Below are 27,783 nucleotides of genomic sequence, written 5' to 3'. Positions count from 1 at the left end.
CAAGACTGTTACATCTACATTGTGATAAAGGGATTATGCGGAGGCTATGCAAAGCCATGCAGAGGTATTCATGTCACAGACAACTGGTTGGACTTCTTGTTTTCTTGTTGCTGTGATGTCATTCGCTGCCGGATGAGTGGCTGTGCTGGCGGCAGCGATGCGCATGTAGGACTATGCATGCAGTCTGCTGCTCGAACGCATCACAGCGAACTGCATCTGACAGCGTGCCAGGCTGGAGGAGAAAAACAAGACCGAACACATAAGAAACCAGACCGGCTGGATTTCCACAAGCCCAGCGTCACCTGCATCCACCCGATAGAGAAGGGAAAGGAAGGAGAGATCTTTCGTTGTGGCCGTCCCCCCTCAAAGCACGCTTGCATGGAAGGATAATGTTTTTGTTTTAACACCCCGGATGATTGTGTACCAGGGGTAGATATTGAAATACGCAAGCAAAACCACGCCGCTTCGTTTGATTTTTCTCAGCGACTGAGGCCATGAATTCGGCAGAGCAGACGGTCACTTGGCTTATCACACTCGGGGTGCTGGAATCACCGAAAAAGAACATTTCGGATCCCGAGGCATTTCTCCAGACCTCCCTCAAAGATGGGGTGGTCTTGTGCAGACTGCTGGAGAGACTGAGCCCGGGCTCCACTGACAAAGTAAGGGCAGAACTGCCGTTTGTCTTCCCCTCTTCCCTCCTGCCTCATCCGCGCGTCTATGCCGCCGTGAACCGTGACATGACGCGGTTCGTTATCTCGCTTTTCTTTGCACACTGGTCCACGAAGAGATGATTTTGTGGGTCACGAGAGCTTGGGTTATTGTCCCTAAAACAGTACCAAATGGTGGCACATATATCAGTACACTTACGCGTGTGATAGGCTATAGTACCAACAGACAGACAGACCAGACCGTTCGCTGTGGCTGATGCGAGTCACGATCTATCTGTGCGCAAATTATCAGTAGCCTTTGTAGATTCTTCAGACAAACGTTTTTTTTGTTGACAAACAAACTAATATTTTGATGAGCTCTATGGTTTGGGAGTGGTGTAGCCTATGGATTTTTTTGGGGGGGAGACAGACAACAGAAAAGGCCACAGATAGGCTACAGATGCGTTGTGAGATTGGAATCCAAATCGCATTACGCGGCATTACGTTAATGTACATGAGCTATACGCGGCATTACGTTAATGTACATGAGCTATAGGCCTAGTAATATGTATGTTTGACAGTGAAACATATGATCCGGATGAACAGCTGGGGATGAGGGTAGACAGAAACCACAAGAGCGGCCTCCATTGAAAGCAAAAGCGCACAGACAGCGACCCTATCCACACTTAAAGAAACAGTGCTGTATTTGTAATGTATGTCTGTCAACACCAAACCCCCCACTCAGTACAGCCTTGTACTATATCGTGTAGCCTAAATAATTTGTGGCTTGATACGGATTGGACAGGTTGGGCGTTCCCTGGGCCACTAAATGGCTATCTGACAACAAACAGACTAGCCTAGGGCTGTCTGAACAGTGGCCACATCTGAGAGAGAGAGACACTTCCATCACCTTATAGGAGAATATCACCTATAGCCTAATCTAACAGGGTTCAGACCAACCATTGATTCTGTTCTTATGGTCCGATAGATATATTATTGAAATCTGCCCCTGATGGTCACCTGGTGATGAGGTATTCACCACAGGTACAGAGGAGGGGAAAGAGTGATATGCAGTGTTCTGTTTTCTAAGAAAATATCAAACAGTGAGAACAAAAGTAGCACCTACCCCTTACCCTAACCCTTACCCTACCCCTTACCCTACCCCTTACCCTAACCCTTACCCTTACCCTAACCCTTACCCTACCCCTTACCCTAACCCTTACCCTTACCCTAACCCTTACCCTACCCCTTACCCTACCCCTTACCCTAACCCTTACCCTACCCCTAACCCTTACCCTTACCCTTACCCTTACCCTTACCCTTACCCTTACCCTTACCCTACCCCTTACCCTACCCCTTACCCTTACTCAAACCCTTACCCTTACCCTAACCCTTACCCTACCCCTTACCCTAACCATTACCCTACCCTTACCCTACCCCTTACCCTACCCCTTACCCTAACCCTAACCCTTACCCTACCCTTTACCCTACCCCTTACACTAAACCGGGTTCATATCCAAATCCCAACCCTCCCCTCCCCATACACTGATACATCACACTCTTTTGTTTCTTTGAGCCCACCCCTCTCTTTATTCATGTCTTGTTTAGTCTGATGTTTTGTTTTGACTCCTGTTTTGTTGTTTTTCTTTTTAATTTCTATAATTGTAAAGTGACTTTGGGTCCATGAAAAGCGCTATATAAGTCCCATGTATTATTATTATTATTATTATTATTATTAAGTCCACCCTCTAGGAAAAAATTAAGTTGCTAAATTCTATTATTTTCTATTCTGTTCTGTTTGGTTATATCCTATTCTATTCTATTATGTTCTGTTTGGTTATATTTTAATATATTATGTTTGGTTATATTCTATTCTGTTCTGTTTGGTTATATTCTATTATATTCTGTTTGGTTATATTCTATTATATTCTGTTTGGTTATATTCTATTCTGTTCTGTTTGGTTATATTATATTATATTCTGTTCTTTTAAATTATATTATTTTATATTCTGTTCTTTGGTTATATTGTATTCTGTTCTATTCTATTCTATTGTATACTATTATATTCTGTAACTGCATGGACTAGACTATTACAGGCCTAGGTCATTACTCTGGTATTAGATCTATATGTACAACGTTTCAGTATTGCTATATTTTGTTTGGGATTATATCTCATGGCAGTTCATGTAGCCATATGGTTATAGACTGGTAATAAGGAGTGACGTCGGATCTACTTCTAGATTCATAGGATGTATTACATCCATTCACATTGAAAGTGTGGTTAGTTTCACTTATTTATTTCCCACCCGTTCTTCTATAGGCTATTTTATCCATCCCGCCTCTGTGTTCACAGAGGAGTCGCCAGCGTCATGCCCTCACTCATGCTGTGTATTGTTGAAAGCTCACTGAGCTCCCATTCGCCAACGTCATTTCCCTCAATCCAATGCCTACTTCCCTGCTAGAGGATTTGTATTTTGTAGCTGGCCTATTGTAGAAGCAAGCCAAGAAGAGGGAATGTGGGCTTCTCATCTAATTCAAAAAGCGCATAAGACTCTAGAGCTTCAAACCTGCGTAGAAGCTAGGCTATGAGAAGAAGATACTTTTTTTGGGGGGGTGGGGGGATCGAAATTCGTGTTTCTCATGTGCATTTCTGTTCTCCCAGATCTACCAAGAACCGAAGAACGACGGAGACCGCTTGAGCAACATAAAGGAGTTTCTCAAAGGTTGCACTTTGTTTCGCGTCGAGGTAAGTTCACAAACACTCCAAACACAACATTAAACAATGGGGGATACTGACAGTTGGAGGAGGCTGGACTGCGAGCCTAGAACAATCACCCACGGCCGGGTATGAAGCTGCGCTGTTTGTCGCCTGCACTGAAATTGCCCATCCACAATCGTAACATTGAAACAATCGTGTTGCAATTCTCTGACGTCAACGTTTAAAACTGTAACAATGTAACATTATTGTAAGTAGGCTTCAAGCACAGATAGTTTGTAGTTAAGTGATACATTTTGATAATCGGGCTATCAGACTGATGCCTTTCCATTATGTAAATCGGTGTCTTTCTTCCCTGTCCACAAGCCTACGTGCGTGGCGTTGCTCTTTTGTCCCCCATTCTTGATTTTCAAACACGAGCTAGTTATCCAGATACCCGCAACGAGAATTATGCTTGGTCAATGAATCCATCCCGAGGATTCTCCTAGTTGTTGTCAGAATGTGTGGTCTTCAAATTCACTATCTATTGGCCCGTATAGGAAGTCTTCAGTCTCCCTCATGAGTTCTTATTGGGATGTTTTGGTATTTTCTCGTACATCAGCACCCAATGCTGTCAGTGTCCATTATTATATCACAGAGACTTTGACAATAATGATTAGGGTTGAACGATCTGATTCTAGATCTGTGGTTAGAGGGCAATGGCTATCTAGAGCAAGCTGAGGACACAAACAAACACACACACTCACATACAGTTTGGTACTGTGTCATTGCATAGAGGAGTAATTGAACCCCCCAGTCTGGACAATACAGCTCAGTGTTCATCCTCATCATTGCCTTTCCCCACTGAGACTGCAGAAGGAGAGGGAAAGAAATAGACAGAGGGCACTGTAGAATAAAGGGGTCCGATTATCATTTTGTTAGTGGCTTACTTGTGCTTGGTGTTGAATGTCAATACAAAGCCTCTCCTCAGATAAGAGTTTTCTAATGATCATCAGTGCAAAATAATGGCTATGGGTTGGGTTGTATCTTGAATTTACGAAGGCATTCATCCCTCGCCTAAAGACCAAGGCACTCCTTTTGGAATAGGTATTATTGATTTTAAAAAGTAATCATTTGAATTGGCTTATCACTGACGCATTATGACAGCAAACATTGAGACAGAATAACACTGTAATAGAGATGCTAAGCGTTTCTCAATCCTGGTCCTGGTACAGTTTGGTTTTCTGCCCTAGCACTAACACACCTGATTCAAATAATCAAAGGCTTGATGAGTTGCTTAATTGAATCAGGTGTCTGAGAGCTAGGGCAAAAACAAAAATGTGCAACCTTTTGGGTCCCCAGGACCAGGATTGAGAAACACTGGTCAAGCACATAAATATTAATGTTTGAGTTTGGACTGATTCCAATCACTGACAAATGGACTGCTCGTCTCACTCCCTCTGAATCTTGGGATGTTTCTGTGATAAGCCTCCCAGGTGTGCACTTGTCCACTCCTTCAGGCAGGCAGGCAGACAGGGAGGCAGGCAGGCAGACAGGCAGACCTTGAACTCCTCACAGCAGCCCTCATACTGGCACTCAGACAGGCAGACCTTGAACTCCTCACAGCAGCCCTCATACTGTAACCATGTTTCCCTATAAGCTGCTTAAGCGAGGAGAGGAGGGGAAGAGGAGAGGGGAGGAGAGGAGAGGAGCGGAGAGGAGTTTGTTGCGTGTTTGTGTAACATGGAGGAGCAGGATTAGTGCTGGCACTAAGACCACACTCAATGAGCTGTATAAGGCCATAAGCAAACAGGCGTCGCTCCTAGTGGCCGGGGACTTTAATGCAGGGAAACTTAAATCCGTTTTACCTCATTTCTACCAGCATGTAAAATGTGCAACCAGAGGAAAAGAAACTCTAGACCACCTTTACTCCACACAAAAATACTTGTACAAAGCTCTCCCTCGCCCTCCATTTGGCAAATCTGACCATAATTCTATCCTCCTGATTCCTGCTTACAAGCAAAAACTAAAGCAGGAAGCACCATTGACTCGGTCAATAAAGAAGTGGTCAGATGACACAGATGCTAAGCTACAGGACTGTTTTGATAGCACAGACTGGAATATGTTCCGGGATTCTTCCCGATGGCATTGAGGAGTACACCACATCATTCACTGGCTTCATCAATAAGTGCATCGATGACGTCGTCCCCACAGTGACCGTACGTAAATACCTCAACCAGAAGCCATGGATTACAGGCAACATCCGCACTGAGCTAAAGGGTACATCTGCCACAATCCAAGGCATTGGACGCTTATAAGAAATCCCGCTATGCCCTCCAACGAACCATCAAACAGGCAAAGCGTCAATACAGGACAAGATTGAATTGTACTACACCGTCTCCGATGCTTGTCGGATGTGGCAGGGCTTGCAAACTATTACAGAAAGGGAAGCACAGTCGCGAGCTGCCAAGTGACACAAGCCTACCAGACGAGATAAATTACTTCTATGCTCGCTTCGAGGCAAGCAACACTGAAGCATGCATGAGAGCGTCAGATGTTCCGGACGACTGTGTGATCACGCTCTCCGTAGCCGATGTGAGTAAGACCTTTAAACAGGTCAACATTCACAAGGCCAGAGGGCCAGACGGATTACCAGGATGTGTACTCCGAGCGTGCGCTGACCACCTGGCAAGTGTCTTCACTGACATTTTCAACCTGTCCCTGACTGAGTCTGTAATACCAACATGTTTCAAGCAGACCACCATAGTCCCTGTGCCCAAGAACACTAAGGTAACCTGCCTAAATGACTACAGACCTGTAGTACTCACGTCTGTAGCCATTAAGTGCTTTGAAAGGCTGGTCATGGCTCATATCAACACCATTATCCCAGAACCCTAGACCCACTCTATTTTGCATACCACCTCAACAGATCCACAGATGATGCAATCTCTATTGCACTCCACACTGCCCTTTTCACCTGGACAAGAGGAACACCTACGTGAGAATGCTATTCATTGACTACAGCTCAGCGTTCAACACCATAGTGCCCTCAAAGCTCATCACTAAGCTAAGGACCCTGGTACTAAACACTTCCACTGCAACTGGATCCTGGACTTCCTGACGGTGGTAAGGGTAGGTAACAACACATCTGCCAAGCTAATCCTCAACATGGGGGCCCTTCAGGGGTGCATGCTTAGTCCCCTCCTGTACTCCCTGTTCACCCATGACTGCATGGCCAGGCACGACTCCAACACCATCATTACGTTTGCCGACGACACAACAGTGGTAGGCCTGATCACAGACAATGATGAGACAGCCTATAGGGAGGAGGTCAGAGTCCTGGCAGTGTGGTGCCAGGATAACAGCCTCTCCCTCAACATGATCAAGACAAAGGAGATGATTGTAGACTACAGGAAATGGAGGACTGAACACGCCCCCGTTCTCATCGACGGGGCTGTAGCGGAGCAGGTTGAGAGCTTCAACTTCCTTGGTGTCCACATCACCAACAAACTATCACGGTCCAAACACACCAAGGCAGTCGTGAAGATGGCACGACAAAGCCTTTTCCCCCTCAGGAGACTGAAAAGATTTGGCATTGATCCTCAGATCCTCAAAAAGTTATACAGCTGCACCATCGAGAGCATCCTGACTGGTTGCATCACTGCCTGGTATGGCAACTGCTCGGCCTCCGACCGCAAGGCACTACAGAGGGTAGTGCGTACGGCCCAGTACATCACTGGGGCCAAGCTACCTGCCATCCAGGACCTCTATACCAGGTGGTGTCAGAGGAAGGCCCTATAAATTGTCAAAGACTCCATTCACCCTAGTCATAGACTGTTCTCTCTGCTACCGCACGGCAAGCGGTACCGGAGCACCAAGTCTAGGTCCAAAAGGCTTCTTAAGAGCTTCAACCCCCAATCCATAAGACTCCTAAACAGCTAATCAAATGGCTACCCGGACTATTTGCACTGCCCCCAATTCCTGACATTTAATCCTAGTAACAATTCCCTGTCTTAGATCAATTAGATCACCACTTTATTTTAAGAATGTGAAATGTCAGAATAATAGTAGAGAGAATGATTTATTTCAGCTTTTATTTCTTTCATCACATTCCCAGTGGGTCAGAAGTTTACATACGCTCAATTAGTATTTGGTAGCATTGCCTTTAAATTGTTTAACTTGGGTCAAACGTTTCGGGTAGCCTTCCACAAGCTTCCCACAATAAGTTGGGTGAATTTTGGCCCATTTCTCCTGACAGAGCTGTTGTAACTGAGTCAGGTTTGTAGGTCTCCTTGCTCACACATGCTTTTTCAGTTCTGCCCACAAATATTCTATAGGATTGAGGTCAGGGCTTTGTGATGGCCACTCCAATACCTTGACTTTGTTGTCCTTAAGCCATTTTGTAACAACTTTGGAAGTATGCTTGGGGTCATTGTCCATTTGGAAGACCCATTTGCGACCAAGAATTTAACTTCCTGACTGATGTCTTGTGATGTTGCTTCAATATATCCACATAATTTTCCTTCCTCATGATGCCATCTATTTTGTGAAGTGCACCAGTCCCTCCTGCAGCAAAGCACCCCCACAGCATGATGCTGCCACCCCCGTGCTTCACGGTTGGGATGGTGTTCTTCGGCTTGCAAGCGCCCCCCTTTTTCCTCCAAACATAACGATGGTCATTATGGCCAAACAGTTCTATTTTTGTTTCATCAGACCAGGGGACATTTCTCAAAAAAGTACGATCTTTGTCCCCATGTGCAGTTGTAAATCGTAGTTGGGCTTTTTTAAGGCAGTTTTGGAGCAGTGGCTTCTTCCTTGCTGAGCGGCCTTTCAGATTATGTCGATATAGGACTCATTTGACTGTGGATATAGATACTTTTGTACCTGTTTCCTCCAGCATCTTCACAAGGTCCTTTGCTGTTGTTCTGGGATTGATTTGCACTTTTCGCACCAAAGTACGTTCATCTCTAGGAGACAGAACACGTCTCCTTCCTGAGCGGTATGACGGCTGCGTGGTCCCATGGTGTTTATACTTGCGTACTATTGTTTGTACAGATGAACGTGGTAACTTCGGGCATTTGGAAATTGCTCCCAAGGATGAACCAGACTTGTGGAGGTCTACAAATTATTTTTCTGAGGTCTTGGCTGATTTCTTTAGATTTTTCCATGATGTCAATCAAAGAGGAACTAAGTTTGAAGGTAGGCCTTGAAATACATCCACAGGTACACCTCCAATTGACTCAAATGATGTCAATTAGCCTATCAGAAGCTTCTAATGCCATGACATTATTTTCTGGAATTTTCCAAGCTGTTTAAAGGCACAGTCAACTTAGTGTATGTAAACTTCTGACCCACTGGAATTGTGATACAGTGAATTATAAGTGAAATAATCTGTCTGTAAACAATTGTTGGAAAGATTACTTGTGTCATGCACAAAGTAGATGTCCTAACCGACTTGCCAAAACTATAGTTTGTTAACAAGACATTGTGGAGTGGTTGAAAAACAAGTTTTAATGACTCCAACCTAAGTGTATGTAAACTTCCGACTTCAACTGTATGTGGGTATGCTAGCTCAAGTCCTGAGTCTCCTGACCAGCTTCCAATGACTCTGTTTGGCAGATGGTTGTATATTGCTTGGTGTGTGTGTGTGTGTACATGTTAATGTTGTTTCCTTCGGACAGCTTATTTTGAGGTCAGTCAGACTGGTTGGAGCCATGTCACACACAGCTGTTAGCTGACCCCTGACCTGTTGACCACAGGAAGTGACCCTAAGAGTTCCTACGCCCCCTGTAGTCATCGATCCAGTTAGAATACTTTTGAAACGCACCCTTCATTTTACCCTTCCTCTCTCCCTTGGAGTGGTCACTGATCTGATCTGATCTGATATTCTGGATAAGTGAAAGCCATGTAGTGGGACTCTGCCTTCGTCTACCGTGTCAGGTCTGGTCTGGCCTTATGTAAGGAAGGAAGGAAGGGCCACAGAGAATCTAGTCCTTACGCTTTCACTTCTTATTAAGCCCTAATGGTCGACATGTTGTTTCAATGAACTACTTTGGAGCATAGATCACATTGTGATGTCACTTTTCACTTTTTTTCTGCATGTATTATTTGACCTCCTAAACCCTCTCAAAACCATTGAATGTGTGTATGAGATGGAGATGGAGGGAGAGATGGAGCTGGAAGGAGGGAAAGATGGAGGGAGGGAGGGAGGGAGGGGGAGAGGGAGGGAGAGATGGAGGGAGGGTGGGAGGGAGGGAGGGGGGAGATGAGGGAGGGAGGGAGAGATGGAGGGAGGGTGGTAGAGATGGAGGGAGGGTGGTAGAGATGGAGGGAGGGTGGTAGAGATGGAGGGAGGGTGGTAGAGATGGAGGGAGGGTGGTAGAGATGGAGGGAGGGTGGTAGAGATGGAGGGAGGGTGGTAGAGATGGAGGGAGGGTGGTAGAGATGGAGGGAGGGTGGTAGAGATGGAGGGAGGGTGGTAGAGATGGAGGAGGGTGGAGAGGAGGGTGGTAGAGATGGAGGGAGGGTGGTGGAGGGGGGAGGGTGGTAGAGATGGAGGGAGGGTGGTAGAGATGGAGGGAGGGTGGTAGAGATGGAGGAGGGTGGTAGAGATGGAGGGAGGGTGGTAGAGATGGAGGGAGGGTGGTAGAGATGGAGGGAGGGTGGTAGAGATGGAGGGAGGGGTAGATAGAGGGTGGAAAGGGTGAGAATGACGCACATTAACAGATTGTTTACAGGGAGAAAATGAAACTACAATAATCACATTCACTCCACAGGCACGGTAACTCCAATCTATCTACTCAACTGCAGTCAGCTACCTCTTCTTGTGCTGCACAGAGATTTATGCTCACCTGCCACTTTCCACAGTACAACAACCCCTTGACTGTAGTTTACAGTAGTTTGTGAAGAGCGTTGTCTGTACGCTGCTGGGTTATTGTCTTTACTTCTGTGTTAGTGAGTTTTGTTTATGGACTTGGCAGGCAGTGTGTGACCTGGCTACAGTGCTGTCCAATTGAGTCATTTGGGGGAAATGGGTTTTCCGCGGACTTTTTGGCTCCACGTATTTTAGCTTTGGCACTAACACCATGTCACACACAGGAATGATGTGCACACACACACACACACACACACACACACACTGACCCGTCTTTCTCTCGTCTCCCAGCCGTTTGAGCCCAGCGATATGCTCCTAGGACTGAACTTCTCCAAGATACTCAGCAGTCTGGTGGCTCTCAACAAATTGACTGCAGGTTAGTCTAAAGTGTCTGTGTGTGTGTTTGTGTGCATGTGTGCAGCCCTTGTGAGTGTGCGTGTGTGTGTATAACCATTCTATTTTCTGTGTGTGTGTGTGTGTGTGTGTGTGTGTGTGTGTGTAACGGCTTTATACTTTATCCCTAGACATTGGAGTGGGCAGTGACAGTGTGTGTGCCCATCACTCGTCGACCCATCGGATCAAGTCGTTTGAGTCTCTGGCCTCCCAGTCATCATTGGGCCGATCCTCCAAGCTGCTTCTGAACCGCAGCCTGGTGAGACACGCACGCACGCACCACACACACACCACACACACACACACACACACACACACACACACACACACCACACACCACACACACACACCGGCCTTAGTGCTGAAGCCCAACTTCTAAAACGTCTGTATCTCAAAGTGCATCTATGTCAAATGGAGATTTGTGTGGGCTTATCATAGTCAGGATTCAAGCCCTAACTGAGGCCTTACTGAGGCTTCAGCCTACCCTTTCTAGCTCCCTTCCCAATAGCATTCCTCACCTCCCCTCTCTACCTCCCCTCCCCTTCTCTACCTCCCCTCCCCCTCTCTACCTCCCCTTCCCCTCTCTACCTCACCTCCCCCTCTCTACCTCCCTCCTCCCCCTCTCTACCTCCCCTTCCCCTCTCTACCCCCCCCCCCCTCCCCTTCCCCTCTCTACCTCACCTCCCCCTCTCTACCTCCCTCCTCCCCCCTCTCTACCTCCCTCCCCCCTCTACCTCTCTCCCCTCTCTACCTCTCCTCCCACTCTCTACCTCCCTTCCCTCTCTACCTCCCTCCCCTCTCTACCTCCCCCTCCCCTCTACCTCCCCTCCCCTCTCTACCTCACCTCCCCCTCTCTACCTCCCTCCTCCCCCTCTCTACCTCCCTCCCCCCTCTCTACCTCACCTCCCCTCTCTACCTCACCTCCCCTCTCAACCCACCTCCTCTCTACCTCCCTCCTCCCCCTCTCTACCTCCCCTCCCCTCTCTACCTCCCTCCCCCTCTCTACCTCCCCCCTCCCCCTCTCTACCTCCCCTTCCCCTCTCTACCTCCCTCCTCCCCCTCTCTACCTCCCCTTCCCCTCTCTACCTCCCTCCTCCCCCTCTCTACCACCCCTTCCCCTCTCTACCTCCCTCCTCCCCCCTCTCTACCACCCCTTCCCCTCTCTACCTCCCTCCTCCCCCTCTCTACCTCCCCTTCCCCTCTCTTTCCTCCCCTCTTTACTTCTTTACATTCCACTCTCCTCCCCCTCTCTACCCCTCTCCCCTCCTCACCTCTCTACCTCCCCTATAGGACATGTCTGAGGGCAGCGGGACGCAGCTATTGGTCAAGGCTCGCTTCAACTTTGAGCAGACCAATGAGGACGAGCTGTCCTTCAACAAGAGTGATGTCATCATCGTTACACGCCAGGAGGAGGGCGGCTGGTGGGAGGGGAACCTCAACGGCAAGACCGGCTGGTTCCCTAGCAACTATGTCCGTGAGATTAAAGGCTGTGGTAGGTGTCCCTTTTGTAGTCCTGCAAGTCCTCACATAATATCAGAAAGGAGATTATGGAAAAGGATGGTGTCTGATGGGGAGAAATAACTAATTTCTCCCTTTCTCTCTCTCTCTCTCTCTCTCTCTCTCTCTCTCTCTCTCTCTCTCTCTCTCTCTCTCTCTCTCTCTCTATTCTCTCTCTCTCTCTACTCTCTCTACTCCCTCTACTCTCTCTACTCTCTCTCTCTCTCTACTCTCTCTTTTTCTCCCCCTCTCTCTCTCAGACAAACAAGTGTCTCCCAAATCTGGGACCCTGAAGAGTCCCCCAAAAGGCTTTGACACTACAGCCATCAGCAAGATCTATTACAACCTGGTACGACCTGGCCATCGCTCTCTCTCTCTCTCTCTCTCTCTCTCTCTCTCTCTCTCTCTCTCTCTCTCTCTCTCTCTCTCTCTCTCTCTCTCTCTCTCTCTCTCTCTCTCTCTCTCTCTCTCTCTCTCTCTCTCTCTCTCTCTCTCTCTCTCTCTCTCTCTCTCTCGCTAGGCCTGTCAGAGAGCCTGTGTTTAGAGGCTGGAGGCCCTGGGCCAATGGGAGGTCAAGGGTGAGGGGTGAGGGGTTAGGGGTCAGAGGGAGTGAAAGTGTTCAGAGTTACAAAGACACACTCTCCCGCCATTCTCTCTCTCTCTCTCTCTCTCTCTCTCTCTCTCTCTCTCTCTCTCTCTCTCTCTCTCTCTCTCTCTCTCTCTCCTCTCTCTCTCTCCCCCCGCAGGTGCTGCAGAACATTTTAGAAACAGAGACAGAATATTCCAAGGACCTCCAGAGCCTTCTGACCAACTACCTGCGATATCTCCAGAGCACAGAGAAGTACGCTGCACTAGTAGTACTGTATTCAACCAACCTCACTACGTCTGTTAGTCTGGATGATGACATATGGCCACTGGTTGGATTGGATCTACTGGACTCATTCCAAAACTCATGCTCTCTCTCCCCTGTCTCTCTTTCCTCCCCCTCCCCTCTCCCTTCACTCCTTCCTCTCCTCTCATCCTCCCCCCTCTCTCTTTCTCTCTCCACCCCCTCCCCATCTCCTTCTCTCCCCCTTTCCTCCTCCTATCCCCCTTTCCTCCTCCTCTCCCCCTCTCCTCCTCTTCCTCCTCTTCCTCCTCTTCCTCCTCCTCCTCCTCCTCCCTCTTCTCCCCTCCTCCTCCTCTCTCCCATCTCTTCTCCCCTCCCGCTCGCCTCCCCCTCTCTCCCCTCTCTTCTCCTCTGCCCCTATCCTCTTCCCCTCTCCTCCTCCTCTCCCCCCTCTCCTCCTCCTCTCCCCCCTCTCCTCTCCTCTCCCCCGCTCCTCTCCTCTCCTCTCCCCCTCTCCTCTCTCTCTCCAGACTGAGCAGTACAGATGTGTATCTGATCCTGGGGAACCTGGAGGAGATCAGCACCTTCCAGCAGATGCTTGTCCAATCACTGGATGAGTGCACCAAGTAAGTCCCGCCCCTCACATACCTTTCCACCAATCAGCATCACAGGGATCAGAGAAAGATCCTGTCACTGCTGGTTTAATCCAATCCAATCTGTCCTGCTGCTACATGGGATATTTCACGGCAGTTTCCTTTTGAGGTAAATAAAGGATATAGGGACATCTAGTGGTTGGTTGTGGTACTACAGTGGTCCTCGATTCAGTCAGCTTATAATAATAATAATATGCCATTTAGCAGACGCTTTTATCCAAAGCGACTTACAGTCATGCGTGCATACATTTTTGTGTATGGGTGGTCCCGGGGATTGAACCCACTACCCTGGCGTTACAAGCGCCGTGCTCTACCAGCTGAGCTACAGAGGACACTAGCTTGTCGTAGTTGTGCTACAGAGACATACATCTTATGTATGTTTTCCCATGTGCAGACTTCCAGAGAGCCAGCAGAAGGTAGGGGGCTTCTTCCTGAACCTCATGCCCCAGATGAAGGCTCTCTACGTGGGTTACTGCTCCAACCACCCCTCGGCAGTCAACGTGCTCACCCAGCACAGGTAAACCTAGACCTTATGTAGCATGAAACTGATGTTATAGCATCCCTACTATACAACAAGGATGTATTGTTAAACAAGCAGGTAGTGTAGAGGCTATAATTAGACCTAAAATATCCCCCCCCCCCCTCCTCTCTCCCCCTCCTCTCGCTCTCTCTGCTCTCTCCTGCCCCCCTCTATCTCCTCTCTCCCCTCTCTCTCTCACTCCTCTCCCCCCTCTCTCTCTCCTCTCTCCCCCCTCTCTCTCCTCTCTCCCCCCTATCTCTCTCCTCTGTTCCACCCCCCTCCCCCCTCTCTCCAGTGAGGAGCTGGGGGAGTTTATGGAGGGGAAGGGAGCCAGTAGTCCAGGTATCCTGACCCTGACCACAGGCCTCAGTAAACCTTTCATGAGGCTGGACAAATACCCCACACTACTGAAGGAACTGGAGAGACACATGGAGGTAGGTGTGTGTGTGTGTGTGTGTGTGTGTGTGTGTGTGTGTGTGTGTGTGTGTGTGTGTGTGTGTGTGTGTGTGTGTGTGCGCCACGTGTAGGTGTGTGTTCGTAATAGAATGATCATGATGTACAGTATGTGTGCGTGTCTTATGTGTAAGAGGATGCCATCATTCACTAATAGTGGTGTGTGTGTGTGTGTGTACAGCTGTATAACTGCTCTCTGCTGTGCTTCCTGTAGGAGAGTCACCCTGACCGGCCAGACATCCAGAAGTGTATGACAACATTCAAGAGCTTCTCGGTGAGTCACATCCATACGAACATCGCCTCTTGTTTCCATGGTTACCTCATTAGCAGCACATGCTGTGTATCAAGCAGTGACGTGTGAGTCATGAGTCAACATATTATGGTACACTGTAATGATATGAGCATGCATCACTTGTACACACATAGGCAGTATGAAAAAGTATAAAACTGTATTTACTCACTAACTGTAAGTCGCTCTGGATAAGAGCGTCTGCTAAATGACTAAAATGTCAAATGTAAATGTATCTATGGATGCACATTGTTGCATTGTTTCTGTGGTCATGGAAGTATGTGGTGCTAATGCTGTTCCTATGGCAATCTGTGATGTGGTGCTAATGGTGTTTGCATGGCGACAGGCCCAGTGCCAGGAGGTGAGGAAGAGGAAGGAGCTGGAGCTGCAGATTGTGACTGAGCCCATTAGGCTGTGGGAGGGAGACGACATCAGAACACTGGGCTCTGTCCTCTACATGAGTCAGGCTCTGGTTAAAAGCCCTGGAGCAGAGGTCAGAGGAAAACCTAACAACAACCTCACTGTAACATTATAATATTAACTAATGTACATGAGTAAAACACTATTAACAGTGGCTTCTCCCCCCCCCCCCTCTCTCTCTCTCTCTCTCTCTCTCTCTCTCTCTCTCTTTCCCCCTGTCTCTCTCTCTCCCCTGTCTCTCCCCCCCCCTCTCTCTCTCTCTCTCCCCCTGTCTCTCTCTCTCTCTTTAGGAGAAATGTGAGCGCTACCTCATGCTCTTCCCTCATGTCCTCCTCATGCTGTCTGCCACTCCCAGGATGAGTGGCTTTATATTCCAGGTATGACCCCTGACCCCTAACCCCTTAGTCTACTATACCAGGGTTTAACTGTAAGTCGCTCTGGATAAGAGCGTCTGCTAAATGACTAAAATGTAAATGTAAATATTAATTTTGGCACCAAATGGAAGAAAATGGACTGAAACATGGAAGGGACTACAGTACATGAACTTGTCCAATAAGAAACACACATTTTTGCTACGGTGTTCCTTAATGAATAAGACACAGTGTTGATGGACCACCATTTATAGTGTGGGTTCAGATGTTGATGATGGCCTCTTGTCTACAGGGGAAGCTGCCATTGGCTGGTATGACTGTGACCACGCTAGAGGACAGTGAGGCCCACAAAAACTCATTTGAGCTTTCTGGTAAGACTACTGTGGTACTGTGGTGTATTTAAAACTTACATTAATGTGTGTATAATGTGTGTGTGTCTAATGTGTGTGTGTATAATTTGTGTGTGTAATGTGTGTTTGTATTGTGTGTTCTCCAGGCAGTCTATTTGAGCATATTCAGGTGGTGTGTAACAACCAGCAGGACCTGCAGGACTGGGTGGACCATCTGACCCGTCAGACTAGACAAACCACGGCCACCGTCCCCAGCCAAAAACCCCTCACTGTTCCCTGCCAAAAACCCCTCGCTGTTCCCAGCCACACGGTCAGTAACACACAGAGTGAATTGGTGCTGCGTGTGAATCTCCAAGCTCTGTGAAATACATTAGAATTTCATCAAACTAATCTAATCTCTCTTTTCTCCTCTTTTTACATCCTCTCCTTTTTCTCCTCCTACCTCCTACCCTCCCTCCTCCCTCCCTCCTCCCTCCTACCCTCCCTCCTCCCTCCCTCCTACCTCCTACCCTCCCTCCCTCCCTCCCTCCCTCCTCCCTCCTACCCTCCCTCCTACCTCCTACCCTCCCTCCCTCCTCCCTCCTACCCTCCCTCCTCCCTCCTCCCTCCTCCCTCCTCCCTCCTCCCTCCTCCCTCCTCCCTCCTCCCTCCTACCTCCTACCTCCTACCCTCCCTTCCTCCCTCCCTCCTACCTCCTACCCTCCCTCCCTCCCTCCCTCCCTCCTCCCTCCTACCCTCCCTCCCTCCCTCCTCCTCCCTCCCTCCTCCCTCCTACCTCCTACCCTCCCTCCCTTCCTCCCTCCTCCCTCCTACCCTCCCTCCCTCCCTCCCTCCTCCCTCCTACCCTCCCTCCTACCTCCTACCCTCCCTCCCTCCTCCCTCCTACCCTCCCTCCTCCCTCCTCCCTCCTCCCTCCTCCCTCCTACCTCCTACCCTCCCTCCCTCCCTCCTCCCTCCTACCCCTCCCTCCTCCCTCCTCCCTCCTACCTCCTACCCTCCCTCCCTCCCTCCTCCCTCCTACCCTCCCTCCCTCCCTCCCTCCCTCCTACCTCCTACCCTCCCTCCCTCCCTCCCTCCTCCCTCCTACCCTCCCTCCCTCCTCCCTACTCCCTCTTACCCTCCCTCCTTCCCTCCATCAGTTGCCCTCCCACCCTCTGACTCCGTCCCGTCATGCGGAGAGCCGTGCGATGACGGTGGCCCCAGCCTACCACACCCTGCCCCACCCCTCCTCCCACGGGGCTCCACACAGCACCATGATGTGGGGGCCCCTGGAGCCCCCCAACACCCCCAAACCCTGGAGCCTCAGCTGCCTGCGCCCCGCACCCCCCCTCAGGCCCTCTGCAGCACTCTGCTACAAGGAGGTAGGGGAGAATGTGTGTGGATGTGTGTGGATGGGGATAGGGGATGTGTGTGTGTGTGATGGCATTAATAGAAGTTGTTATGTGTTTGGGTGAGGTTAGGTGAGGTTTGGGTGTCATTGCTTGTTTGTGTTGTTCATTCCCATCCCTCACTCTCTCTACCTCCCCCTCTCTCTTTCTCTCTCTCTCTACCTCCCCCACTCTCTTTCTCTCTCTCTCTCTACCTCCCCCTCTCTTTCTCTCTCTCTCTCTCTACCTCCCCCCCTCTCTTTCTCTCTCTCTCTACCTCCCCCCCTCTCTTTCTCTCTCTCTACCTCCCTCTCTCTCCTTCTCTCCATCTCTACCTCCCTCTCTCTCCTTCTCTCCATCTCTACCTCCCTCTCTCTCCTTCTCTCCATCTCTACCTCCCTCTCTCTCCTTCTCTCCATCTCTACCTCCCTCTCTCTCCTTCTCTCCATCTCTACCTCCCTCTCTCTCCTTCTCTCCATCTCTACCTCCCTCTCTCTCCTTCTCTCCATCTCTACCTCCCTCTCTCTCCTTCTCTCCATCTCTACCTCCCTCTCTCTCCTTCTCTCCATCTCTACCTCCCTCTCTCTCCTTCTCTCCATCTCTACCTCCCTCTCTCTCCTTCTCTCCATCTCTACCTCCCTCTCTCTCCTTCTCTCCATCTCTACCTCCCTCTCTCCTTCTCTCCATCTCTACCTCCCTCTCTCTCCTTCTCTCCATCTCTACCTCCCTCTCTCTCCTTCTCTCCATCTCTACCTCCCTCTCTCTCTTTCTCTCCATCTCTACCTCCCTCTCTCTCCTTCTCTCCATCTCTACCTCCCTCTCTCTCCTTCTCTCCATCTCTACCTCCCTCTCTCTCCTTCTCTCCATCTCTACCTCCCTCTCTCTCCTTCTCTCCATCTCTACCTCCCTCTCTCTCCTTCTCTCCATCTCTACCTCCCCCCCTCTCCTTCTCTCCATCTCTACCTCCTTCTCTCCATCTCTACCTCCCTCTCTCTCCTTCTCTCCATCTCTACCTCTCTCTCTCTCCTTCTCTCCATCTCTACCTCCCTCTCTCTCCTTCTCTCCATCTCTGTCTCCAGGACCTCAGTAAGAGTCCTAAGAGTGTGAAGAAGCTTCTTCCCAAACGTAAGCCAGAGAGGAAACAGTCAGAAGAGGAGTCTGCCCTGAGGAAGAGTATGTTCACTCTGTGTGTCAGTGTCTGTCTGTGTCTGTGTGTGTCTGTGTGTCTGTGTGTGTCTGTGTGTGTGTGTGTGTGTGTGTGTGTGTGTGTGTGTGTGTGTACACACTGTTCTAACCCCTTCTCTCATCTCGTCCCCAGGTACAGTTGCTCTAGAGGAAGATGCTCAGATCCTGAAGGTGATAGAAGCCTACTGTACCAGCGCCAAGACCAGACAAACCCTCAACTCCAGTAAGAACACACGCGCACACACACACACACACACACACACACACACACACACACTTGTTGATGTCAGGTCGTGTTGTCATTCTTGGATCAGTAGTCCAATGCTATTCTTAAACCTGCCATTAGTTATTAATTCTCTTTCTAACAGTCTCTCTCTCTTCTGTCTCTCTCTCTTCACTCCTCACTCCTTCAATCTTCTGTTGACGTTTGTTGCTCATTTTATTTTTGTTTATTGGGGTTATTCCCTCGCTTCCATTTTATTACTATGATTACATCTTATTATTCTGATTTAATACATCCTTCCTCCCTCTCCATCCACTCCTCATTGGTTATGGTTTGCCTTCATCATCCACATTGTTTGCACCCCCCTCCTCCCCAATGCGTTTGTACACCACCCCCATTAGCCTGGCAGGGCACTGACCTGATGCACAACCATGTGCTGGGGGACGTGGACCGGTCCAGTGTGGACTCTCCGGGCCACCGTAGCAGCGTGTCACGGCCTGACTTGACTGGCTCAGACCTGTCGGAGGACTCTGACTACGACTCTGTGTGGACGGCCCACAGTTACAGGATGGGCTCAGTGTCGCGTAAGAGCTGCATCTCTCACCAGAACTAAACCCCCAGAACTAGCGTGGTCGTACTGTACCCTACCATACCGCGCTATACAACACAGCACAGCACCGTACAGCACATTTACCTCTTAACCTGTGCTTTAGAGGAAAACAAACTGATTTTTAAGAGTTGTTACGTTTATTTATTTAATTTATTTTTAATTATGTAATTGTATACATTTTTTAGTTATTATTTATTTGTTTTGGTTCTTTTTTATTTATTGTCCTCTCTTTGTTTGAAAACCTACCTGTTACCTTGACTCTCTTTCCGTAGTTGCCAGGTAGCTTGTGTTGGGCAGTTTCTGGGGAGGGGGGTGGGGTGCAGGTAGGGACTCTCTGTGTGTCTGATATTCAGATATGATTCAGGAAGGAATGTATTCTATTGACCATATATATATGTTCTCTAACCTAGCTCCTGCTTCCACATATACAGTGCCTTCAGAAAGTATTCAGACCCCTTGACCTTTTCCACATTTTGTTACGTTACAGACTTATTCTTAAATGGATTAAATAAAACATTTTCCTCATCAATCTACACACAATACACCATAATGACAAAGTGAAAACAGGTTTTTAGAAATTTTTGAAAATGTATTTAAAATGAAAAACAGAAATACCTTATTTACATACGTATTCAGACCCTTTGCTATGAGACTCGAAATTGAGCTCAGATGCATCCTGTTTCCATTGATCATTCTTGAGATGTTTCTACAAGTTGATTGGAGTCCACCTGTGGTAAATTAAATTGATTGGACATGATTTGGAAAGGCACACACCTGTCTAAATAAGGTCCCACAGTTAACAGTGCATGTCAGAGCAAAAACCAAGCCATGAGGTCGAAGGAATTGTCCGTAGAGCTCTGAGACAGGATTGTGTCGAGGCACAGATCTGGGGAAGGTTACCAAAACATTTCTGCAGCATTGAATGTCCCCAAGAACACAGTGGCCTCCATCATTCTTAAATGGAAGAAGTTTGGAACCACCAAGACACTTCCTAGAGCTGGCCGCCCGGCCTAACTAAGCAATTGTGGGGAGGTCAGGGAGGTGACCAAGAACCCGATGGTCACTCTGACAGAGCTCTAGAGTTCCTCTGTGGAGATGGGAGAATCTTCCAGAAGGACAACCATCTCTGCAGCAGTCCACCAATCAGGCCTTTATGGTAGAGTGGCCAGACGGAAGTCACTCCTCAGTAAAAGGCACATGACAGCCCGCTTGGCACCTAAAGACTCTCAGACCATGAGAAACAAGATTCTCTGGTCTGATGAAACCAAGATTGAACTCTTTGGCCTGAATGCCAAGTGTCATGTCTGGAGGAAACCTGGCACCATCCCTACGGTGAAGCATGGTGGTGGCAGCATCATGCTGTGGGGATGTTTTTCAGCGGTAGGGACTGGGAGACTAGTCAGGATCGAGGGAAAGATGAACGGAACAAAGTACAGGGAGATCCTTGATGAAAATCTTCTCCAGAGTGCTCAGGACCTCAGACTGGGGCGAAGGTTCACCTTCCAACAGGACAACGACCCTAAGCACACAGCCAAGACAATGCAGGAGTGGCTTCTGGACAAGTCTCTGAATGTCCTTGAGTGGCCCAGCGAGAGCCTGGACTTGAACCCAATCGAACATCTCTGGAGAGACCTGAAAATAGCTGTGCAGCAACGCTCCCCATCCAACCTGACAGAGCTTGAGAGGATCTGCAGAGAAGAATGGGAGAAACTCCCAAATACAGGTGTGCCAAGCTTGTAGCATCATACCCAAGAAGACTCAAGGCTTTAATCGCTGCCAAATGTGCTTCAACAAAGTACTGAGTAAAGGGTCTGAATACTATGTAAATGTGATATGTCAGTTTATTTATTATTATTTGCAAAAAAAATCTAAATCCTGCTTTTGCTTTGTCATTATGGGGTATTGTGTGTAGATTGATGAGGGGAAAAAAACGATGTAATCAATTTTAGAATAAGCTGTAACGTACCAAAATGTGGAAGAAGTCAAGGGGTCTGAATACTTTCCGAATGCACTGTATTACAGTAGCATGCAAATGTTGTGGTGACCGTTGCCATTTCCTTATGACATCCAATGTATTTATATATTTTTGTTATTGCTATGACTTTCTTAAGGCTCTTGCCCCTGTTGCAGTACCCCCCCTGCAGTATTTCACACACAGGACACAGCATGCCAAACAAATACAGCATCAACAATAGTATTTCTATGATATTGGTATTATATAGCATATGAGGTTCCTGTTCCACTATAAACAGCATGCATTGTTCATTCCCAGGGGGACGATTTACACTCTTATCATCAGATTTGACCCCAATCCAAGATGCAGTACTTTTAAAGTCAATATTCCTTCAACAGCTAAACAATGATATTCTCAAAAGCCAAGAGACTTGTCTTTAGCATGCATGCAGATCCTCTCTAAGACGGAGCGTCAGACTTGAGTATTTATATTTAGAGTTTGTATAAGTGACCCTACTGCCCACAAGCCAACATAGAAGTCCGTTTTTAAGTATCCTAAGAAATCCAAATGAATTACTGCTCATGTTACTCAAAGGGCCTTGATGAAATTATATTTCAGTGGTTTATATTGAACAGTCAAGCCTCTGTATTCTAGGGCACAAATCTATGTTTAAAACTCAACTGTAGGCAGCGTCATGTAGGACCAGGAGTTATTCCTGATCACGTCACATGACCAGGTACAACTCTAGGCCCTAAGCAAAGGCACAAGCCTGGCAGGTCCAGTTTCTATATCCCAAGTAGGAAACCTTTGTTTGTGTCCTTCACCACATTATCATGCGTTAAGAATAACTGTTTTCCTGAAAAAGTATTTCCTTATGCCACGGTAAGAATTCCCAGGGCCAGGTTTTTCAAATGTTATCTGGATTTGGGCTATTGGATTGGATTAAATGCATAGAAAGAGAATGAGTAGAACGGATTAATCATTGACATGAATAGGGACACCTGTTCTATTCATTCTGTTTCTATGCATTTAACCTATCCGATAGCCGAATTATGGATACATCACTTTTGAAAAACTGGGCCAGGTTTACTGTCCACTTCAAATCAGTCCTCTCTCTCCAGAGTTATTCTAACAATATATGGAATAAATGGATTTGTTGTTTATATATTTCTACAAATTATTTGTTTATTTTACCTAAATTATTTTGTATAATGTATGTGATTTTTATTATGTTTATTTCACTGTGTATGTGAATGTTTTACAACTGATTCGTGGAACATACAGTCAATCTCTTTCTACGTGATGGTGAAATGGTATCAACGTTTATACTGGGCATTGAGCATGTGTTGTTGGGATTCATTTGTGCACAACCTCTGTGGTAGAGCATTGAAATGTGTTAACTATGAACAGTTGCGTTTCTGTACCCCCTCTTACCAGCCTACCACCCCAGTGTGTGTATAACATCACTGTGTGGATGATGTAGCCTAGTTATTACGCTTGCCATAGATATTAAGTGTCCCTGTACAGTACTGCTCATCCATAGTGTAAATCTATAATGTAAGCGTTGAGGAAGTGTCAACCAAAAGAGAAACCTAGTCTTGTGGGAGCGGTCATATGTGACATACTTATTCATCAACACAGATGAACATGAACTAAAATAAATGGTCTCCTTTTTGTACATACTGGATGCCAATGGAACAAAATAATAAGCCAAACAGTGGTTCTATGAGTATTTGAGCTAAGAATATGACTGTCCTCGTGTTGTGTGTTCTACTTTGTGATTGCAGTGTATTCTATGGTTGGTCAGGTCATGTGACTGCAGTTTATTCTGTGGTTGGTCAGGTCATGTGACTGCAGTGTATTCTGTGGTTGGTCAGGTCATGTGACTGCAGTGTATTCTGTGGTTGGAAAAAAACTAAAGAAAAGCAAAAACAGAGAGGCAGGGTGAAGTGACTGATTTGTCAAACTGTGTCCTCTGTGTGCTCCAATGATGTATATGACCTATCCCACACCTGTGATCAAAATGTCCTACCTACCTGTCCTACCTACCTACCTACCTACCTACCTACCTACCTACCTACCTACCTACCTACCTACCTACCTACCTACCTGTCCTACCTACCTGTCCTACATACCTGTCCTACCTACCTGTCCTACCTACCTACCTACCTACCTACCTACCACCTACCTACATACCTATCTTACCTACCTACCTACCTGTCCTACCTATCTTACCTACCTGTCCTACCTACCTACCTACCTACCTACCTACCTACCTACCTGTCCTACCTACCTACCTACCTACCTACCTACCTACCTACCTACCTACAGTGAGGGAAAAAAGTATTTGATCCCCTGCTGATTTTGTACGTTTGCCGACTGACAAAGACAAAGTCAGTGTATACATTTAATGGTAGGTTTATTTGAACAGTGAGAGACAGAATAACAACAACAAAATCCAGAAAAACGCATGTCAAAAATGTTATAAATTGATTTGCATTTTAATGAGGGAAATAAGTATTTGACCCCTCTGCAAAACATGACTTAGTACTTGGTGGCAAAACCCTTGTTGGCAATCACAGAGGTCAGACGTTTCTTGTAGTTGGCCACCAGGTTTGCACACATCTCAGGAGGGATTTTGTTCCACTCCTCTTTGCAGATCTTCTCCAAGTCATTAAGGTTTCGAGGCTGACATTTGGCAACTCGAACCTTCAGCTCCCTCCACAGATTTTCTATGGGATTAAGGTCTGGAGACTGGCTAGGCCACTCCAGGACCTTAATGTGCTTCTTCTTGAGCCACTCCTTTGTTGCCTTGGCCGTGTGTTTTGGGTCATTGTCATGCTGGAATACCCATCCACGACCCATTTTCAATGCCCTGGCTGAGGGAAGGAGGTTCTCACCCAAGATTTGACGGTACATGGCCCCGTCCATCGTCCCTTTGATGTGGTGAAGTTGTCCTGTCCCCTTAGCAGAAAAACACACCCAAAGCATAATGTTTCCACCTCCATGTTTGATGGTGGGGATGGTGTTCTTGGGGTCATAGGCAGCATTCCTCCTCCTCCAAACACGGTGAGTTGAGTTGATGCCAAAGAGCTCGATTTTGGTCTAATCTGACCACAACACTTTCACCCAGTTCTCCTCTGAATCATTCAGATGTTCATTGGCAAACTTCAGACGGCCCTGTATATGTGCTTTCTTGAGCAGGGGGACCTTGCGAGCGCTGCAGGATTTCAGTCCTTCACGTCGTAGTGTGTTACCAATTGTTTTCTTGGTGACTATGGTCCCAGCTGCCTTGAGATCATTGACAAGATCCTCCCGTGTAGTTCTGGGCTGATTCCTCACCGTTCTCATGATCATTGCAACTCCACGAGGTGAGATCTTGCATGGAGCCCCAGGCCGAGGGAGATTGACAGTTATTTTGTGTTTCTTCCATTTGCGAATAATCGCACCAACTGTTGTCACCTTCTCACCAAGCTGCTTGGCGATGGTCTTATAGCCCATTCCAGCCTTGTGTAGGTCTACAATCTTGTCCCTGACATCCTTGGAGAGCTCTTTGGTCTTGGCCATGGTGGAGAGTTTGGAATCTGATTGATTGATTGCTTCTGTGGACAGGTGTCTTTTATACAGGTAACAAGCTGAGATTAGGAGCACTCCCTTTAAGAGTGTGCTCCTAATCTCAGCTCGTTACCTGTATAAAAGACACCTGGGAGCCAGAAATCTTTCTGATTGAGAGGGGGTCAAATACTTATTTCCCTCATTTAAAATGCAAATTAATTTATAACATTTTTGACATGCGTTTTTCTGGATTTTTTTGTTGTTATTCTGTCTCTCACTGTTCAAATAAACCTACCATTAAAATTATAGACTGATCATTTCTTTGTCAGTGGGCAAACATAGAAAATCAGCAGGGGATCAAATACTTTTTTCTCACTGTACCTATCTTACCTATCTTACCTATCTTACCTACCTATCTACCTACCTACTTAACTATCTGAACTACCTACCTACCTACCTACCTACCTACCTACCTACCTACTTAACTATCTTAACTATCTACCTACCTACCTACCTACAAACATCACCTACAGAATATTTGTATATATATATATACAGACTGACGTATATGACAAGAGGTCCCAAACACTGTATCATTGAGTTGTGAATAAATCTGTCTTTTGTTAGTGGTTGGTATTTTGGGTGTTTTGTCAGAAGCACACCTTATTTCACTGTGTTGGATGTCACTGTCAACAAGACTCTAGGCTAAACCATTAGAACAGGAAATGTGAAAACAAAATGGTGTCTTTTCTCTCACGAATATACACTGTATTCTTCTTGTTGTTTTATTTTTGTCTGCAACAGACAGTGGTGTGGTGAGGTAAAACCAATGAGGGGTGAATGGATCAGGATGATGAAGAAGTGATATGCCTCTCTCTCATCCTCCTTCTGTTCTTCCTCTCCAACATGGCTCCTCTGTCATTGTGTCTCGTCGTTCTGTGCATGACTAACTAGCCCACGGCCTCTCCAGTCTCCTGTGTTTGTGTCCTGTTTTGCTTTTCTTATCATGTAGCCAATCACCAACCAGGAACTCAGTCACTTATGTTAGCCAAACTGCTGTGGGTAGAAGTTGCCCTTAGGCACAGATCTAGGATCAGCTTACTCTCCCACAATTCTATCCTCAGCCATTAGGAGTTGGAAGTCCAAACTGACCTTAGATCAGTGTATCTAGTGTGTTGTGTTTGTCTGGAACAGGGGCGACGCGGAGTGACACAGGGCTGCAGGTCATCATCCCTGGAGAGGAGAAGATCATCATGGAGGAGACCAGGAGCAACAGACAGACTGTGGTCAGAGAGAAGTAAGACATCCACCTTCCCTCCTCTTCCTCTTCTTCCTCCTCCTCTTTTTCCTCCTCCTCTTCTCCCTCTTCCTCTTCTCCCTTCCTCTTCCTCTTCTCTCTCCTCCTCTTCTCCCGCCTCCTCCTCCTCTTCCTCCTCTTCTTCCTCCTTCTCCTACTCCTCACCCCACCTCCTCTTCTTCCTCCTTTTTCCTCCTTCCCCTACTCCCCACCTCTCCCACACCTCCCCCATCTCCTTTCCACCTCCTACTCATCCGCCTCTTCTTCCTCCTTCTCCTCCTACTCCCCCCCCCCTCCCCGTCTTCCTTTTGGTCAGGGCTGAATATCTTGGTAACCCCTCACAGTTCCTGTCATCATGTGCTGCAGTGAGATGGTGTTCTCATAAAAATGCTTCTGTTTCTGGATGATTAAGTTAAGTGTGTTAGTTAGTGTGTAGACTAGTGCAGTACTGTGTGTATACATATATGATCATGTATTCACCTCTAGGATGGTATTAACCGTCTGTGTTGGGTTGAAGGAGCCTGGAGGATGTGGTTTACGCCCTGAGGGACGAGGTACAGGAGCTCCAACAGGTGAATGTCCCCTCTGTGTCACCATTATGCTGGCTTAAGACAGGCCTATGACAACTCATTACGACACCTGACATGACACTGTTATGACGGATGAAGTAGTACAACTACCAACCGAATGCTTGTAGGATATTAAGCTGACCTTTGACCCCTCAACAGGACAATAAGAGGATGAAGAGGTCGCTGAAGGAGGAGCAGAGGGTACGGAAAGATCTGGATAAGGTCATCCGGAGGGTGTTAAAGAGTATGAACAACCACACCTGGGACGAGACTAACTTATGAGGTGTGTGTGTCTGTGCCTGTGAGAGTGAAGTGTGTGATGGAGAAACGTGTATGAGTATGACTGAGTGATTGCGTGCAGATACATGGTTGTGTGTTTTTTTCTCCAGTCAGGTCATGTGGTTAGGAAAAACTCCTGGCCTCCACCTATAATAATGAGGAATGTCTGTGGATCCATCCCTGAACCAACGTGGACCTGGAGCGGCGCCTAGCCATTCTGCTCTTGCTCCCTGGGCTCAGATGACGTGGATGTTGATTAAGGCAGCTCCCCGCACCTCTCTGATTCAGAGGGGTTGGGTTAAATGTGCAAGACACATTTCAGTTGTACAACTGACTAGGTATCCTCCCTCCCTCCCTCCCTGTCTGTTTATAAATGCCCACTCAGCAAAGTAATACAGCTCTAATGGTACTGTACAAAAACAACTCATCATTTCACCTCTTCTCTACTGTTATTTCATTACTATGAAATCCACCCATTTGGATGTCTTGCCATCGTCTAATGTGTTGTGGTCTTCTGTGTAAGGCCTGGACCCGTGGTGGCCTGCCTATTGGTTGAACCTTGTGTTGTCACTGACCGGTGGGTCAGAAGGGATTTGTACAGAAATGGACCGACTGGTATTGGTACAGACTGGTATTGGTACTGACTGGTATGGGTACAGTATTGATTGGTACTGACTGGTATTGGTCCGTTTTGATGTAAATATGAACACTGCTGAGGAATGAGCCTTTGGAGAAATAAATGTGTTTTTAGGA

General features: G+C 47.4%; 1 protein-coding gene across 5 annotated transcripts; it reads left to right on the top strand.

Annotated features, from left to right (window-relative positions):
* LOC121536535 (rho guanine nucleotide exchange factor 7-like) lies at nucleotides 1-27,783 on the top strand. Of its 5 annotated transcripts, none has more exons than XM_041843892.1 (23): nucleotides 1-659; nucleotides 3,310-3,393; nucleotides 10,508-10,592; nucleotides 10,741-10,868; nucleotides 11,900-12,101; nucleotides 12,367-12,455; nucleotides 12,853-12,947; nucleotides 13,466-13,561; nucleotides 13,983-14,105; nucleotides 14,404-14,542; nucleotides 14,776-14,835; nucleotides 15,197-15,343; nucleotides 15,561-15,647; nucleotides 15,934-16,012; nucleotides 16,138-16,301; nucleotides 17,131-17,352; nucleotides 18,438-18,531; nucleotides 18,677-18,766; nucleotides 19,168-19,350; nucleotides 26,080-26,182; nucleotides 26,700-26,754; nucleotides 26,911-26,952; nucleotides 27,141-27,783. In XM_041843892.1, exons 1-23 carry the CDS (start codon nucleotides 495-497, stop codon nucleotides 27,240-27,242), a joined length of 2,634 nt encoding a protein of 877 aa, XP_041699826.1. In that variant the 5' UTR covers nucleotides 1-494; the 3' UTR covers nucleotides 27,243-27,783. The 5 variants fall into 5 exon arrangements, with proteins under 5 accessions (XP_041699826.1, XP_041699828.1, XP_041699827.1 ...); XM_041843894.1 differs by having other exon boundaries at nucleotides 2-659; nucleotides 26,911-27,034; nucleotides 27,141-27,232; XM_041843893.2 differs by having other exon boundaries at nucleotides 3-659; nucleotides 26,911-27,225.

The sequence above is a fragment of the Coregonus clupeaformis genome, chromosome 23, assembly GCF_020615455.1.
Source record: "Coregonus clupeaformis isolate EN_2021a chromosome 23, ASM2061545v1, whole genome shotgun sequence".
Taxonomy (NCBI): Eukaryota; Metazoa; Chordata; class Actinopteri; order Salmoniformes; family Salmonidae; genus Coregonus; species Coregonus clupeaformis.
The sequence above is the reverse complement of the archived record's forward strand: the minus strand, read 5'-3'. Positions and strand labels throughout refer to the sequence as shown.